At 37.8% G+C, this 17,924-nt stretch overlaps 1 protein-coding gene and 1 pseudogene across 2 annotated transcripts; one reads left to right on the top strand and one right to left on the bottom strand.

The window, feature by feature from the left end:
- Nucleotides 1-225: 225 nt before the first annotated feature.
- Nucleotides 226-1,589, top strand: LOC148862165 (protein ETHYLENE-INSENSITIVE 3-like 1a; annotated as a pseudogene).
- Nucleotides 1,590-7,403: 5,814 nt separating this feature from the next.
- Nucleotides 7,404-17,672, bottom strand: LOC148862164 (KH domain-containing protein At4g18375-like). 2 transcript variants are annotated; one of them, XR_016112719.1, is made up of 8 exons: nucleotides 17,407-17,573; nucleotides 15,886-16,515; nucleotides 11,507-12,010; nucleotides 10,821-11,060; nucleotides 10,425-10,691; nucleotides 9,598-9,656; nucleotides 9,401-9,517; nucleotides 7,404-7,905 (listed from the first exon to the last, which is right to left on the bottom strand). XR_016112719.1 is itself a non-coding variant. In XM_088983558.1 (8 exons), the coding sequence occupies exons 2-8, from the start codon at nucleotides 16,471-16,473 to the stop codon at nucleotides 7,774-7,776; spliced, it is 1,887 nt and encodes a 628-aa protein (XP_088839684.1). In that variant the 5' UTR covers nucleotides 16,474-16,515; nucleotides 17,407-17,672; the 3' UTR covers nucleotides 7,404-7,773. The 2 variants fall into 2 exon arrangements, 1 of the variants encoding a protein (XP_088839684.1); XM_088983558.1 differs by having other exon boundaries at nucleotides 9,401-9,497; nucleotides 17,407-17,672.
- Between the last annotated feature and the right edge of the window lie 252 nt (nucleotides 17,673-17,924).

Here is a 17,924-nt window from a genome sequence, read left to right as displayed (position 1 = left end):
CAGGGTGGAGATCAGTATTTATTCTCGACTTGAATTTAGTTCTCCTTGAAGATGATGGGGATATTTGAAGAAACGGGTATTTGTGGGAATCTCGATTTCCTTGCCCCGTCGGTAACGAATGGAGGAAGATTATACTGACGAAGAGATGGATGTAGACGAGCTGGAGAGAAGGATATGGAGGGACCGGATGCTTCTGAGGAAGCTTAAAGAATAGAACAAGAGAGGATGGTGTCAATATTGCAAAGCAGCGCCAGTCCCAAAGAGCAGGCGCGGAGGAAGAACATGTCGCGTGCTCAAGATGGGATTCTGAAGTACATGCTGAAGATGATGGAAGTCTGTAAAGTTCAAGGCTTCGTTTATGGCATCATTCCTGAGAAGGAGAAGCCTGTGAGCGGAGCCTCCGACAATCTTCGCGCCTAGTGGAAGGAGAAAGTCAGGTTTGATTGCAGCGTTCAATCTGGGTATGGGGTCAGCCAAGGACAGACTTATGGTTCCCCTGCCTGCTCAATAAAGGGTGAAATTAGCAACACAGAGTTCGGCAGGAAGAGGAAGCCAACTGATGAACCCGTGGCAACGGCGGATCACAAGATATACAACCGTGAGTATCTTAGGTGTCCTTACAGTGATTATCGCCTCGATAAACCTGACAGGAGTTCAAGGAACAATCAGCAGGCAAATAGCCCCTATGAAAACGTCCGTACAGGGTTTGGAATCTCAAACTTTGAGATTACTGAAGATAAACCAGCAGTTTTCTCTCTGCCATTCGGACAACCCAAACCAGTTGCTCCACCACTGAACCCAACCCAATCGACTTTCAGCCTCTCAGGAGTTGGGCTGCGAGAATATGGACAAACGACTATGTAATTTTATGATAGCATCTTCAGAGGAATAAGTGCTCTAATCCTGGAAATGTTGCTGCCATGGATGGTCAGAATTCTGAGCCGCAGCCCAAAGTTCAACCGGAGGAGAACTTCTATGGCCAAGGACCCGCCATAGGAGATAACATGTTTGAAGAAAACAACATGCCTTCCAAGCTCAAGTTCCTCCGGCTGATTTGTTTTGGTCGAGGACAGAAGGGGAAGAAATTTGCTCTGAACCACTAATTTCTGGTTATGGTGTTTAGAGGTTTTAGAGTTTCCTTTTGACCTTCTCTAATGCGTCTGTTGGAGGATTATTTATGACTTCCGGCCAGCCATTGCTTCCATCGTCTTCGGACTTCACTGAAATCCGGAAATCCAGAGCGAATTTCTTCCCCTTCTGTCCTCGACAAAAACAAATCAGCCGAGGAACTTGAGCTCGGAAGGCGTGGATATCACGTGAACTAGTCCGTTCGTGCCCACCATTGATCTGGTGTTGCAGAGCGAGATGCTGTACTAGAGGATATCCGGTGCGAATTTGATGGTCCGGGTAATGAAAGATGTGATGTGTTTGGAGGGCAGAATGCACTGCCATTTTGCTGTTGTGCGTCGTGAGGAAGAGGATAGAGTTGGTAGAACATGGCTATTTTAGTAAAAACAGATGTACATTAATTCGTAGAAGGGTAAAATAGTTATTTTGAAAAAAAATCATCTCTTTAATGTTCTGTCTTGATTAGACTTGTTCATGGGCCTGGTCGGACCAGGCTCGAGCTGGGCTTTTACTCTTCATTAACGAAAAAATGTTAGGTCCGAGTCTAAGCCCGGCCCAACCAACGGGCCTACAACTTGGGCCCGAGCCCGGCCTTGATAAAAAGCCCGAAGCCCGAGCCCAAACCCGAAGCCTGACCTACGATTTTACATGTTTCTTGCTTCAATAGAGCAGATTGGCTTGCTTTTCTGATAACTTATTAGTGTTGTTTCTTTGTCTTTCTCGTTTAACAAGTGGAAGAAGAAGAGGAAGAAGACAAACATGCTTACCGTCAGATTTTTTGTTGCCACCGACTAAACATTGTAATAGAATAAAGTGGTAAATAGAACTCACCGTCGCTGCCAATGATTGTATTCATCGGAGAGTTTGCGATGAGTCGGTGACTATGGTCTATGAGTTGCGAGCCTGACCTGCGATTTTGACAATGATCAATTCATGTCTGAGAGAGAGAGAGAGATCTCACCACCGCCGCCGAAGTTGTTGCGCCGATGAATGTTCGCCGCCTCGTCGGTTGTGGCTGCCTGAGAGTGTGATGATGAGAACTGTGGAGTGTGGAAGATGTGGAGATTGAAGAAGAAAGGTTCGGTTGGAAAAAAGAAGGAAAAGAGACAAAGAAGTGAAAAAAAGAGGGGTACTTGAACTGACTAGGGTTTTTACTTAGGTTTAGTTATAGGTCGGGCCGGGCCGGGCTATTTTGGAAAATCCCGAGCCCAGCTTGAATTTATTGCAGATCGGGTTTTTTGAACCGAGGTTAAGCTTGTGGGCCTATATACCTGTTCAAGCCCGTCGGGAGGCCGGGCCGGGCCACTTGGCCCATGAACAGGTCTAGTCTTGGTCATTGAAGGAAGGGAGGTATTTGTTAAATTTTTCAAAAATAGAGAGAAAGTTTTTGCTAAAATGAAAGTAAAGGGGAGGTTTTTATGATTGTCAGCAACTTCAGGGGAGGTTTTTTTGTATTTTACCCATTAAAGTATAATGATAAATTCTGAACTATATATTAGGATCCATTTGTTTTGTGGGAATAAGGATCTGGAATCAAGATTAGAATCGACCATTCCCTCATATGAAGGAATAACACTCCCTCATATGAAGGACTGGCCATTCCCTTCCCCACCATTGGGAAGGAGAATCCATTCCAACCAATTCCAATTCTAGTTCGAACCAAACAGGTGGGGGAATAAATCATTTCAATTAGAACTGTAAAAATTTCAATCACTTTCAATTTCGGCTGACAACCAAACAAATCCTTAATATATTACGATAATCTACAACATATATAACTATATAAAGAAAGAGCATGTTCCAGAATTGGTCCTAGAACCAATCTTGATAGGGTAGGTTTTGGTCCTAACAACCTAGAACCAACCCTTACAGGATAGCTCCAAAGTTTTGCCTTGAAATCGAACCAAACCAATCTATGCTCACCCCTATTTAATATGGCCTAGGAACTATCTATGATTCACTTTCGCAAAATCCACGACACTTTCTGTAAATAAAAAAAACAAGAAAAACTTGAAAAATGTGATATCCTCAAGTCAAACTATGATAGAATATTTGCTGCACGTTAAATCAATTTTTCTGCCAATCATGTTCATGAGTACACATTACACAGGTTTCACGTTTCAGGGTGTACTTATCACCAAAGTCTTCAACAATTTTAATGGTTTAACACCAACCTCACCTCGACTGCTCTTCAATTTTTCGTACCCCTTTTTTCCGAGGTGCTGGTTGCATGATTTAATTCTGTGCCAACACTGAAATAAACCAGCTAGCACACCAGAGCCAGCCCTCGGTTGGCCCAAATTTAAAAAGTGGCAATGTAAATAATGCCCGAATCAAGCAAAGTTCAAAGTATTGGTAGGAAGTATCGGACTGTATCAGTACTTTTTTTAGGTTTTATTTAATATGATTCACCTGTATCCCAGCAACCCTCTGAACAAGTCTGACCCGATACAACCCTAGAGGGGCGTATCGAGAAGCCATCGGCATGATACATATCAGTTGATACATATTGATACTTTGAACCTTGGAACCAAGTAGACAAAGATTACCACAATATTTTCCATGACAGTTAAAATAGAAGACAAGGTTCAAAATATCGACACACCCTATACACCAATAAGGGTGTATCGGAAGAATCAGTACCTTTTTTAACTTTATTTTTTTCAAAACTGGTTCAGGGGAACAGTTTAGGTCTCCACCCCCTGAACCAGTCAGACACCCGATACACACAGTATATAGGCGTATCACAGGGGTCCTCCACCCCCTGAACCTTGCTAGAAGATAGCCAGCTAGGCAAGTAAATGTTCAAAAACTTTATATTTTATGTATATTTTACCATCTACTTTCAGAAAAGAATTCTTTCATTACTGACTTCTTTTGTCTAGAGACATCGAGTCTTTTATATTTCTTTGAGAAATGCCCACGACTATGTGTTCTTAACATGATGAATATTTTGACACACCAAGCCTTTTCAAAGTAGTTGTATATTTTATGTCATTATACAAATTTTATTTTATTACGATAGTACTTATTTAATTTATATGATTTTTGTTTTATTGATTGTCATGGGTCAAACTATTGATAATGATAGATTTACGAGTTTTTATAAACAGTTATAAGTTTATAACAGTTTTAAAGAGAAATTTTAAAGCTAAGACTCAAATTGCATGCACCTATAACAAGCAGTTACGGTATGAAATATGAGACGGTTTAAAATATCACAACTTGTCGATTTCCAGGGTCACTGATAGGCTGTTTAACTTTAATGTTTATTAGAAGATTGTAATAACAGGTTTAGAGGAAAATACTAACGGGAAGATATTTAATTGCAATATAACCCAGAAAAAAAATTAACCATAAAAAACAAATTTGTACACCGTAACCACACAAACCTTGTCGAAGCTCATGTTTTGTTTGATAAGAAACCATGCTGCTGCACCTTGAGCCTTTCAAACTACAAGAATTACAGACCATGTGACATGATAGAAATCGTATGTAATTGACACGACGGAATCCCTTTCTTTTGTCTTAAAGGTATCTGAAAGTTAAAAGGATTTTTAAAGCTATACACAGAATTCAAATGCATTGATGCTTCGAACCATGCTGCTGAACTAGAGGCCTTTCAAACTAATGACCAAGGTTGAAACCATGTGGTACTTTTACCAACTTTAGGAAATAGTACTTGCTACTTCGGATAATTTAATAACGTGAAAGAAACCTTTCGTGTTGTATTAAACGTGTTACATAGTCAAGTAAACAAATTGAAATTTTAAACATGTGTCCACTTGTTAAACCATAACCAGAAAATTAAAACGGATTGTATGCATCATGATATGGTGATCGGCTAGAACTGCAGCTCATTCACCCTTTTGTTTACAAGTCACCAATAACAAGGGTCCTGGTTTCATATTGTCAAACAAATCAAAATACAACCTCTGCCACAACAGTTACTTTGGTGGATACATGCACCAGAAACCAAGCACATACCATTCCAGTGCTTCACAAAATTAATAGTTCATGAATTTGGTCATTCTGTAAGGAAAGGGCTGAATTGGTCATTCAGTAAGAAGATACCACTACTCTTGAAGTTGAAAGTGGGAATCGTTGTTTCTAGATAGAATTGTTAGCTTTGACTTTAGGGAAGCCATGAAAATAGGGTAAAGAAAATGGCAATGTATAGATGATTAAGGATCATGAAAACTTCCAACGGATTATAGTCCAAAAGCATCTGTCTAGAAATATATGAAAGTTGAACGTGAAAGGATCGTTTTAAGAATAATCAAGCATGAAAATGAAATAAAGTAATGGGAGCAGAGAAATAGCATTGACCAAACAGATGGGAAAATGCCTGGGAAGCATAAGTATGTTAGGAATTTAATCCCTGCTGGCTGCAATGAAGACCCGAATATTATATAGAGAAGCAAGAATTTGTGGAATTAAATGTTTCTTTGGATTGTTCCGTAACTTTTTTTAGCATGGTTTTCTGAGTTAAGTCAACCAGTTCAGATGGACACCACCAAAACTATGATGATTGCACTCTATTGTCAATAATAGACATGACCATACTCCGAAATGCCAAGAGCAACGGATCTAAGGATGAGGAATAAAGGATGCTCCCCTACTTTGTAGTATGGTTTTTCTGAGATCAGGCTATTGTACGTGTCAATCAGGTGAGAACTCAGAAAAGTGCCATGGAAAAAATGGCAATTACTAGCCACATTGCACTGTAAACTGTAAATAGACATGAACCTTCTCAGAAATTCAAAGCTGAAGGAAAGGATCGAATGGCATATATTGAGTAGACATCATGACAAATTCAATATTCTTGGATTTCTTGCCTGATTTTGTAACATGTTTTTCTGAGAACCTGCAATGAATGCTAAGCAGATGAAGAGGTGCCTATTAGGTTGCCCAATTTGAAGAATTTCAGCTACATCAGGATCAGTGCCTATTAGCATATTTAACAGATCCCCAACCCAAGTTGCACCCCTAGAAAAGAATAACGCAAAAAATGACAACCACAAGTATATTAAACATTATGTTGTCAACAGAGACGACCCTACTCAAAAAAGCTGAGGCCAGGAATCAAATAGCACATTGCAAAGCAATGATGCAAGGAATTTTCAGCAACATCTGGTTCAGATTGAAGAATTCGGATTAGCTGAACGTGTTGGCTGTTCAGCTGGCTGTGGAACCAATGATGAGGTTCCACGCCAGTAATAAAATACGTGGGGCCCGCACCTTTACAGTGGGGTCCATGAATTTATTACTGCCGTGGAACCTCATCATTGGTTCCACAGCCTGCTGAACAGCCAACGTGTTCAGCCAAACCTTGCTCCAGGTTGAAGCCCATTGCAAATTTAACAGATCCCCAACCAAACCCAAGTTGCAGCCCTAGAAAAGAATAATGCAAAAAATACACGAGCTACATTAAACAGTATACTGTTGAAAGAGATGATCCTACTCGCAAAAGTCGAGAACAAGGATCAAATAGCTTATTGACATGCATTATGCAAGGAATTCAAAGTTTCTTGGTGATGTTCCCTAAGTTTGTACAAGCATGAATTTTCTGAAATCAAGCTACAATCTGCATGCCACCCAGGTCAAAACTCAAGCCACACAGTGGCATGTTTTTTTTCTTTCCATGGCTCCTATACACTCTGCCCCACCTAGATCAAAAGAATACCACAAAAAAAAAAGACAACCACCAAACACATTTCACTGTCATATTGTTGCTAGGCATGATACTAAGTAGATAGAGAGGACAGAAAGGCACACTTTTTTGGTTGGTTGATAGAGTGGCGTATTGAGAAGCAAAGATTTCAGCAATCCAATGTCTTGGTGATGTTTCCTAACTTTGTAGCATGGTTTTCAAATATCAACATATAATGTTGACTTACCAGGTCAGAAGAATGCAGTGAAAGAAGGTAACCACCAAACACATTGCAGTCAGTGTATAGTCCATAGAGTGATCCTACTCAGGAAAGCTGAGAGCAAAGAAGCAAGAATGCCAGGAATTCAATATTTCTTGGAGGTGTTTCCTAAGTTTCTGGCATAGTTTTTCTGAGATCAAGCCACACTCTATATGTAAAGCAGGTATGGAGAATAGCGTGAAAAAAAAAAAGATAACCAGCAGCTACATTGTACCATATGTTGTTTGATTGAGACATAATCCTACTCAGAAAAGCTGAGGGCAAGGATTGATTGGCATGAAATATAAAACATAATTATATACTACGAGCAGCAGTGAGATCAACACAGAATACGCCATGGTGTGAAAATCAATTTAAAGATCATAGAGCAACAACGGAAACATGATGGGATCCACGCTGGTCAAAGATAGGGCATGATAAAACACCAATAAAGGAAAGATCCTATAAGTTCTAGGAAACTGGTAAGAAGATCAGATTCAGCATCAGACAGAAGCCCAGCTCCCAATAATAGTTAGATTCAAGTCCAACAAAATCTAGAATGGGCTCTGTTAAGGAGGAAATAGAAGGAATTCCAGTAACGGAATCCCAAGGATTTTAAGTTCCTCTCTGGAACCAAAACCTAAAAGAACTACAGAGAAGAATCCTCCGATATAGAAAACCCTGAATTTAAACTAGGTTTCACCTTCAATGTACTGGATAACATCCAACAAGATCAGGTGGCCATTATGAATGCCTGGATCAAGTTCTCAGCTGAACGTTTTTGCTCCGGTGTGCCAGATATGTGGACAACACGATCACCGCGGGATGATTTTGACTCAACAAACTCTATAGTTGCACCTGAGATCTGGCCCAATAAAAGAAGTAATTCTGTAAGCATGATTAGATTTTCAACCAAAACAAAAAACTAAGGATTATGCTGCATTAAGTACAAAATATGCCAAATATCCTCATAATCAACTGAAGGATCTAGAGGAACCATGCAGATCTTACCAGAGGTAACATAATGATGACAGTTAAATATTGGAGGCTTAGAACTGAAAGATATAGAACCTTAAGCAATTCACACATACACACACACACAATAAGTCTACGAAGTCAACCCCTATTTTGGGATATAATTCCACACAGAAACAGAGAGCACAGAAAGTGCTGGTTGACCAATATATACCAAAATGGACCATAGTAGATGTACCCCACCAAGACCTCATGTGCCAGTAATCAAATAACTTGATCTTATTCCTCATAAAGAGAAACCTACTTAAGTGATTTCTAGTCATGAAAAAAAACATGGGTTTTCTTTAACATGAAACAATTCTTGTTTTCAAAGGAAGGGATGCATGCACTTTCCATATTATTATGGGTCCAATGTAAGCACAAAATTGAAAGCAAGACCCACCAAGGTGAAACACACTTAGCATTTTAAAACCATAAAAAATTCACTATCTTAACAGGAGGAATATTTGTAATTTGAAATCAATGGGGATTTCAATTCAACTCCAGAAATCAATGATTGGAGAATGGGCTGATCTTGAATGACTCAAGCCCCAAAAATCATTGAAATTGCAATCTTCCATGTTGGGAAACACCCCCCTATGTAGCAGGTTAAAGATAACAAAGGATACATAAGTAGGGTTGCGAACAGATCAAATTGAATCTGATAATATGTAGAACACAGAATTTGCTTTGTTTATATGAGCATATAAATAGAATCTTAACCATCAGATTTATATGATATGCAATTCAATTCGTATTACAATTGGATATTGAACAGTATAACTAAATTAAACTAAAAATGATCCAAAAATATTTTTTATTATTATCATAATAAACTAAAAATGGTTTTGATATTGTATTCCATGAACAAAATGAATTGATAACTACTTGCATGAAACTTGAACCTATAACACTTCAGTAAAGAACAACATTCAAACCAACTTTAGCATACAATATAACTTTCTAAGTATATATGGGCATATATATTTAACCAATTCAAATCAAAGATATTTGGGTTTGATAGGGGTGGATCACTATTCAAACCAATTATAAAAAGATCAAATTTGGATCACCCTTAATGGGATCGAATTCAAATTCAGGCAATCGCATAGCATTTGCTTCATAAGAAAGTGAACACGTCATTAGAATGATTAACTTAAAATAACACCCATCCCTCCACTAACAATTCATGGAACACTCCACCATTGTTATGTTCTAATGGAGTAACGGGACAAAGATGATGTAATGTTACCAATGTCTTTAAAAGCAAGCTGACAAGCGAGAAGTTTAACTGATCCGATTAAACAGAATGCAGTGCATCCCATATAAGGAAAACCAAAACCCACCTTTCGGATGTTGCCCATGTTTGCTCCACCTTTTCCCATAACTTTACCCACTGCATTTGCAGGAATTACCATCTCAAGAGCGGAAGGCGGAGGCATTCTGCAACAAAAATGGCATAACTGAAGTACAGTCAAGTAAAACAACAAATAAAAAGAAAGGAATCTAAATTCAAGATGCGAAATCAGGTGTGGAAACAAACCCTCCATATGGTTTTGATGAATATGATGAAGAAAGTGATCCATAACCATTCTCTCCACCCTTTAAGAAAGCAAAGAACAAAGAAATGAAAGGTTAGTGGAATTGACAAAACCAAATCCTATGCGAAAGTCGGGACAAAAAGAGATGACTCGGCAATGCTGAACTACTCATATAGTGGAATCAAAAACATTTTACCAACTATATTGCTTCCCCTACTTCTGTTTGATATGAAAATTTAGTTTCTTTTGAACAAAAAAAAAAATAAGGCATGTTTTCAAGAAGAATTCTATTTACAAGATCTTTCAAAAGAATATCAGATTTAATAAGAATGTGAATCATTTTTTTTATCATCAGAAAAAATTAGTTATTAGAATTAAAGAAAGCTGTAGCAGTACAAAATGATGGCAGGGATGCCATCCCCAAGAGCTTATCAAATTATCAATTGAAGAACTAAAGTAGAGAAGTATCAATATTATACAATAAAAAATAGAGAAAAATGTTTTATTCCACATGTACAACAAAGAAATAAAGGAAGAATGTTTTATTCCGCCTCTCCAGTCTCTTGAACACAAACAAACAGTGACTTAAGTATTTTAGATAATTTTTTTATGATCAAGCAAGGAATAAAAGTTTAACCAGAAACATGTCAATCTAAACTAAAAGGCAAACATAACAGCCAGTGCTGAGTCACTAACAAAGCTATTGACCCATATTTAAAAGGTTCTTGTTCATCTGGACCCCAAAGCAAGTTAGAGGTATTCATGACTGTGTACACAGAGAAGAGCAAAGAAAAGAAATCGACTGTTTAGCCAGTTGAAAGAAGCTTACCGACAATGATCCATATCCATAAAGGCTGCTTGAAGATAGCATGCCCAAGCTGCTTCCACTTTCAACCCTATCATAACCCCCCAAAGGAGCAACTGGTGGAACACTAGGCAGGACTGAAGGGACTGAAAGACCACTTCCACCTGAGTATAGAGAATCAGAAACTGGAGGGGGGTTGCGACCACCGTCCCTATCCTTCAAAACATCATCTCGAAGCCTCAAAACGATCTGAACAAGTGCATCTCTCACACTACTAACCTCTCCAACAACCTATATGTGCAACAGGGAGGGTGGGGTAAGTTCAACTGTATTCAAATTAAAATTTGGTCCCAAGTATATGGAGTTGCCAAGAGGTAAACAAATAATATATAGCAAAGGAAGAAAGAAAATTCCAAGGACCTCAACAAGTTCATCATTGTCCTCTGCACATTTAGGCTTATCGCTTTTGGAGATGCGCACATCAGCTTTGGTTCTCTTTCGCATTTCATTTATAATTGAGCCACTCTTTCCAATAATGCAACCTATAATTTTAGATGGAACAAGGAGACGGATGCTAACAGTGTCGTCATCTTCATCATTTATCTTCCCTTGGAGTAGTAGAATAGCTTCAACTGCCATCGACTTCACATCATCTGAAGCCTAACAACCAACAGAAAAAACACAAATTAACAATTAAGTTAAAAAAACAAGCAAAAAACAAAAAACTTAAAAGCAAAAACTACGTAAGATAAAAAAAAAAAAAGCAAAAAACGAAAAACTTAAAGGCAAAAACCACGAATAACTGATGGGGGTGGTTTTCAACCACATTCTACTGACCAAGGATAATAGGATAAAAGATCAAGCAAACAAGCCTGATCAATTGATCAATTCCATCAAAGAGTCAGGAGGATTATGTTACATATTGTGTGAGAAAAAACTTCGCAAATTGGCCTCCCATATTATTACTGGAAGCTCCTCTTGGGAAGAATTATCAAAAACATACATGAATGCACAGCCTCATGGACATGCATGTAAAGTGAAGAAGACTCGAAGAATAATTTATTTCCCACTTCTCAGAAAAAAATACAAAAGTAGAAAGCCCTAACCTCTGTTGATGTGACAGTTATCAGGCACTCATCACGATCACCCTTTGTATCATCAACCTCAACACGAGCACCACTCGCCTGCCTCACACTCTTAATGGAACTCCCTCCCTTCCCAATAACACGCCCTATCTTATCAAAAGGGCAAAGCAATCTTATTACCAGTTCTTCAGATCGAGAGGAACCACCATAACCAGAAATTACAGGAAGGGAAGATGAAGAATAGACAGGCCAGGCACTGCCTGTATCCATATATCCATGGAGATCAGGCATATGTGGTGTAGCACCAATCACAGGAGGAATAGATCTAGATGGGGGAATAAGAGGATCTGTGCTTGGGTAGAAGCCTCCAGCTGGATAAATAGGAATATCTGATGGGATAATGATGCTTGGAGGAGCTTCTGGTACTGTTGCCTCAAGAGGAATTACTTCTTTTGGAGAGAACTTGTACATGATAGAAGAGACTGCATATAGTGCCTTCTTTACAGCTTCTGCATCACCAGTTATCTACTCAAAAATAATTAACAAACAATGACTCAAATATCAGAGAAATTCAACATTTCAAAAGAAACCAGAGGAAAATAGATATCAATATAATACATTCACTTTGCAAAATTTTAAACAAGCAATTTCTACTTTAAGAGAGAGAGAGAGAAGGATAACATGGGAGTAGGTGTGCTAGTTGGGTACCCAGCTTGAACTTACACTGAATTGGGCCCATACCACAAGGCTGGGCCATTATTAGAATTAAATGAAAGAAGACCTTAGTTTTCTCCCCCTGTGTGTGCTTCCTCAACCTTGGTTTTCGAGTTTAGATAACAAAAACATCATGAATGGGGTTGCTTGGTAAGAAAATGCAAACTTTAATGGAAGAACTTGGAGCACCCCCTGGGGGTGATCATGGGCCAAAACTTAGCACCTATGGTAGGGGATAGAGCCCAGGCTCAGGCCAGGCTTTTGCCTACAACTTAAAGGGTTATTTTTTACAATAAAAAAGGTAGTAACTTGAACATTATTTTTAGAAAATGCCCCCAATCATACACTAAATGGGATCCCAACAAAAGACCAGTTCAATTACATTCTGACAAAATAACCAACATAAGTCCATGTGCCAATAAATCTCAAATGTTGCTCCGAGCCTCTATCAAACATGTAATCAAAAGGATCAACTATTGCACAATATCCTATTGGAAACCAGAAGGTGTAATGGACAATGACATAAAATAAACCTTAAAAAACTTGCCATACATAATGACTTTCCAAAACAATCGGTATTTCTATTTTAAAAGTCATATTTCAAAATGTCATATGATTACAATCATATAAATACTAAATATTAGCTGAAAAAACAAAACAAAGAAATGCAAAAGAAAAGTTTTCCTTTGGAACTGTTTGGACCTTCTAGTAGCTCTACTAATGGGCCATTAATTATATTTTCATAAATATGATGTGAAACTGACTCAATGCCAGTGGTGTGAAAATACTCAGTAATCCTGGGCCCAATAAATTGCTGTATCGGTCAAATGGAGCACCGGCCACAAAAATAAGCCTATGGCTGCAACTCATGCAGGCCCCACGTGATATGCAATTAAATCCAATCAAACCTTCTCAAAATCTTCTTAAGATTCCATTGGAACCTTAAAATTTGCAAAGTACTTGGAGACTTAAAAGATTCATTATCTTGCAAACATTTATTCTTTTAGTTTCATTGTTTAGGAAAATAAATATATTTTAGATCTTAAAAAGAGATTTTAAATCCTCCATATAATACCTTTTTAAATCATTTGAGCATTGAGTGAATGAAGGAATAGATGAAAAGTTTTCTCCATTGATTCGTTTAGTGCTGACTTCAAATGTATGAAAGCACTGATTACATCTCTAGGTGCTAATTCCATGAAAAATATAATGATTCATTAGGATCTATCTATATTCTACAACGTGTACACTATCCATTTTCTGAATTTTACTAGTATATCCTTGTTATTCATCAATGCTATTCTCCATTGCAGGTTTATCCCTCTAGTTCTATTTATCTCTCCATGATTTACTCATTGTGTTTCCCTTTCTTTTCTTTATGTCTTCTGCTTCTAGGTTGTTGCACTCCTCTTTGAACATTATGAACAACATCTTTAATGTTCGAAACCCCTACAGATGACGCTCCTAAATCTCTAGCCAGACTTTTGTTTCATTTAACCATCTTCCAAACCCTGTTTAAAACCACTTTTACCAACTTAATGGTTCTTCTCTTTATTTACTCTACATATTTTTCTATTGCTAACAAATATAATTATTGATTTGATTATATATTAAGAAAGTATATGTACATGGTGAAAATTCCCATAGCACCCCCAACCAATAGGCTAGATTTTTCAACTTATGCAATTGGGACAAAAGATCCTTTTCAAGTAAAAAATACGTATCCTAGGGTGGTTCCTTAGGTTCCATAATTATATATCATTAATAATTATCCATAATTTTAATAAGTATAAACTTCATGTTTAAGTATAGAAAATCAACATATCCCAACATATTCATGAGAATAAAAAAAGAAGAACGAAAAGAATTTTCAAAAAAATATAGGGGCTGAACCCCTATTTCTGTTATAGGAAAAGAAGAAAGAACGGAAATTTCAATACAGCATTTAGCAATGTTTGTGTTGATTAATCCATAACAAAAATGAAAATAACAAAAAAGAAATTAGTATAATGAATATTTTAGTTTAAAAATGTCTATTTTAAAATCATAACCTCAAAAAATTAAGAATATAAAAGTTTTTTTCTAACACACTATGGAAAACTGAAGGCGATTAGGCAAGCAAGCCTCCAAGAGCACCTTGTCACCTTGACAACTATGCCTAGAACATATTAACCCTATGAAACCCTGTTTTTTCATTGCATCATCCAGTGAATTTTATAGATTATGTAAACTCTCTTAAGTTCTATCCAAGGTTCAGAGTACTTATACACCCAGATACACCGGACGGGGCATATTGGGTGTTTCAACCACATTCTTTACGTTTTTTCTTTAGGGTATTTTTTCCAAAAATTGGTCTGAGGGGGTCGATCTAAGGCCTGCCTAACCCCTCAAATGGGTTAAAACCCCAAAAAGCCCATATTCAGTGTATCAGTGACCTACCCATACAATATGTATTGACCAATACGGGCTGGCTACATTGCAAAATTTTGATTGGTTCTATCCAGCCTATTTTGTTGGATAAACCCAAGCTAAATCTCATACTAATAAACTAGGAGTTCTGTGGCCTGATTCCAGTGAGTTTTATGGATTATGTAAGCTCTCTTAAATTCTATCCAGCTTATTTTTGGTTAAACCTAAGCTAAATCTCATACTAATAAATAAAGTCAAGAGTCCACTTTTCAAGAATTTTAAGAAATGCAAATCTAAATTGTAGGGGAAATAAAATATTCCAAAAAGCCTACTGGTTCAATTAGTTAGAGGTCAAAGTACCATGTGGTAAGTTAAACATTAAAAGTTAAAACATAAAGTTGTATCTTATTAACTGTAACTACAATATAGGTCAAACAGCCAAAACTCTAAACATCATTGCTACAAACTACAAATGGTAATTTACATATTCAAACATCAAATTCAATGATAATTCATTTAAACAACAAGAAGCCCAATGAGGCACGCTTGGGTTCAGATGAAATTCAGTGCACATAATGATGCCTCACAATTTTTCCCATCAGTTATAGTGACGGCTGACCTTTTAGCCTAGGCACACCCGAGTTACCATTTTTATAGCATATCCAATTTATATGGGATCCTCTCATACAATGAATGAACCAAACATAAACAAAGGCTTGATAGGGCCATTACCTAAAGTTGGTCCCAGATATCCAGGGTCTTGGAAGGGGTAGACTAGATGCAGACCTAACCTTCAGCATTTTCTTGCATGAAGTGGCCACATGCTTGGCGGTTGTCAGCCCAAGATTTCACCGTTTCACCAAGCTACAAGCCTACAAGCCCACAAGCCCTCTCCTTTGAGAGGCTTGTTCTGTTGCTGAAATCTATATCTATATTATATTATATAGAGGAAAGAGAGAGGCCAGGAGCCCTCTCTTTTCTCACAGATGTGGTTTACTCACTTTCTAAATTAAAAATATATAAAGGATCATAATAAATTTGTCATATATCATCATTTATCAGCTTCTTATATTTCAATAATTACTTGAACAGTATAAAACGATTATTGAATGTTAAATTACAGCTTTTTTCTTAAAATCTTCCATATCCTCAAACACTTTTTATTAATTGATACGCACATAAAATCATAAAATCTTTTTTCCAACATTACTCATGCATTGCAAGAGTCCACTAGCTAGTCTTAAAAATAAGCTAGTAGGCAAAGAGAATCCATTTACCAGAATAAAGTTGTCAAAATCCATAGCACATGAATGGGTGGGGTCATTTGTGTCCTTGGGGAAAACTTTGATGTTTGCCTTTGTTTTACTTCTTAATTTCTTGATTGTGGCACCAGCTTTACCAATAACATTAGCTGACTGGCTAGTAGGGGCAAGAATATGAGCCTCCTCCTTGTCCTTCCGTTTCTTGTCAGAATCCCCAGCAGTAGCCACTGCATTGGCAATGGCTGCATGTACTTTGAGAAGTGCATCCTGGGCAGCACAGAGAGGCTCCATATCATCATTGTCATCATCAACCTCCACATCTTTCTTCTCCTTAACATAGCAATATATTGTCATAACCCTCTCCTTGGCACCAGGAAAGGGATCCACAACCTTAATCTTTGCACGTGTCTCCTGCCTTAATGAATTTATCACTTTCCCGCTCTTACCAATTACACTACCAATAACATTATCTGGGCAAAGTATGCGATAAACAACCAACTCATCATCCCCTGCGTCTTCTTTGTTGCTAGACCGCCTTTTCTGGTTCTTGCCATCCACATCATGATCCTTCTGTGAGCGGGATCGCTTTCCACTCTCACCCATATCGGACCAAAGCAACTATATCTTTGATGGTAGAATTGCTTCCTGTAAGACAAAATGCAATTAAATACACATTTAATTGAAGTCCTACAAAAGAATATGTGAACAAAATATTGGAACACCCGCAAACATTCTCAGAGGATAGGGACTTGAGACTTCAGTATACTAAAAACTCAACCCCAAAAACGTAAAATAGAAAAAAGATTATCGCAAACATAAGAGCGTACTAAACAGAGAGATACTATATCAAACTGCTAAAACCCTAAAAAGCCAGGAGCTACACGGACCCACTAATTCATCAACATGAATTAATCAGTTCAAAACACCATCTTTTCAGTGAGAAAAACCTTACACCAATACTGAATGAACCCAACCTTCAATCACCTTAGAAATTCCAAACGGCTTTATGCAACAGATAATAAAAACAAAGCATATAAAAAAAGATTAAAAAGAATAGTAACAGCATTAAGTGGGAAAAAAGGAACCATAACGGCGAAGAATCCTTCACAAAACAACCTAAAACTGAATTCAAACAGCAAATGACAGATTTTCACCTTAAAATGCATCGACCAAAATCTAAAAGAATTTCAGAATAAATTGAAACAGGAGACAAAAACTCCCAAGAACAGATTTTTTTATAAGTTCCCAATACCAGTTTTCTCCCAACAGAATCAATCAAGATGAAGGAAATATAAAGAAGAAACGGTAAAAGAAAAGGAAGACACGTTCAGAAACATTAAAAGAACAGTCCCGAGAAGATGAAGTAGCAAACAACTGCTACAGATTCCTGAATAAGAAAAACGAGGATGACGAAATGCCCTAAGAAGAAATACATACTCACTTAAACCAAAGCCCAAGAGAAACCCTAACCCTATAATGCTAAGAAAAAGAAAAGCTTGAAGAGAAGAAACGGCAAAACCATGGCGGGTCTCGTACCTGTGGCGAGAGGTTGGCGGGCCGAGTAAAAACCCTAACCCTATGAAACAAAAACGAGTTGCGACTTGTTGCTGAGCTTCAGACCCTGTGGAGGAGAGTCCGATTCCCCTTCAATGATAAATTGATGATAGAACTGGATCTAGCAACGAAACCTAGGGTTCAATTTCTAAACCGGCTTCTTCGTTATTTATAGTTTTATTACTTCGGAAGGAACCGGCCTTTGCAGGTTGACCGTCCATTAACCGGAAATATACCGTTCATGGGCCGAGTAGCCCGACGGGTCGATCCGATTTAAGTCAAGTTTGGACAGCAGGCATGGGCTCAGGTGTAAAACATTGGGTCTGATTTTTTTGGCCGGGCTCCTGACACGACTTGATAATGTTTTAATATAAATAAAACAATTTTTTACTTAACAAAAAATATCTTTTCCAATTTTCTAGTTGGATTGGGACTTGGGCCTAGGCTTCAAGTTTTATATAAAGGGCTAGGTTCGGGCTCAAGACCTAGGCCCACTGATT

This window comes from Nelumbo lutea, chromosome 4, assembly GCF_056320005.1.
Source record: "Nelumbo lutea isolate HS-2025 chromosome 4, American lotus-T2T, whole genome shotgun sequence".
NCBI classification, from domain to species: Eukaryota; Viridiplantae; Streptophyta; class Magnoliopsida; order Proteales; family Nelumbonaceae; genus Nelumbo; species Nelumbo lutea.
The sequence above is the reverse complement of the archived record's forward strand: the minus strand, read 5'-3'. Positions and strand labels throughout refer to the sequence as shown.

Coding starts and splice junctions, on each gene's coding strand:
- LOC148862164 (XM_088983558.1), bottom strand. CDS start 16,473: ATGGGTGAGAGTGGAAAGCGATCCCGCTCACAGAAGGATCATGATGTG. Junction 11,061..11,506: donor TAACTGTCACATCAACAGAG/GTTAGGGCTTTC, acceptor GTTGGTTGTTAG/GCTTCAGATGATGTGAAGTC. Junction 10,692..10,820: donor ACAATGATGAACTTGTTGAG/GTCCTTGGAATT, acceptor TTGCACATATAG/GTTGTTGGAGAGGTTAGTAG.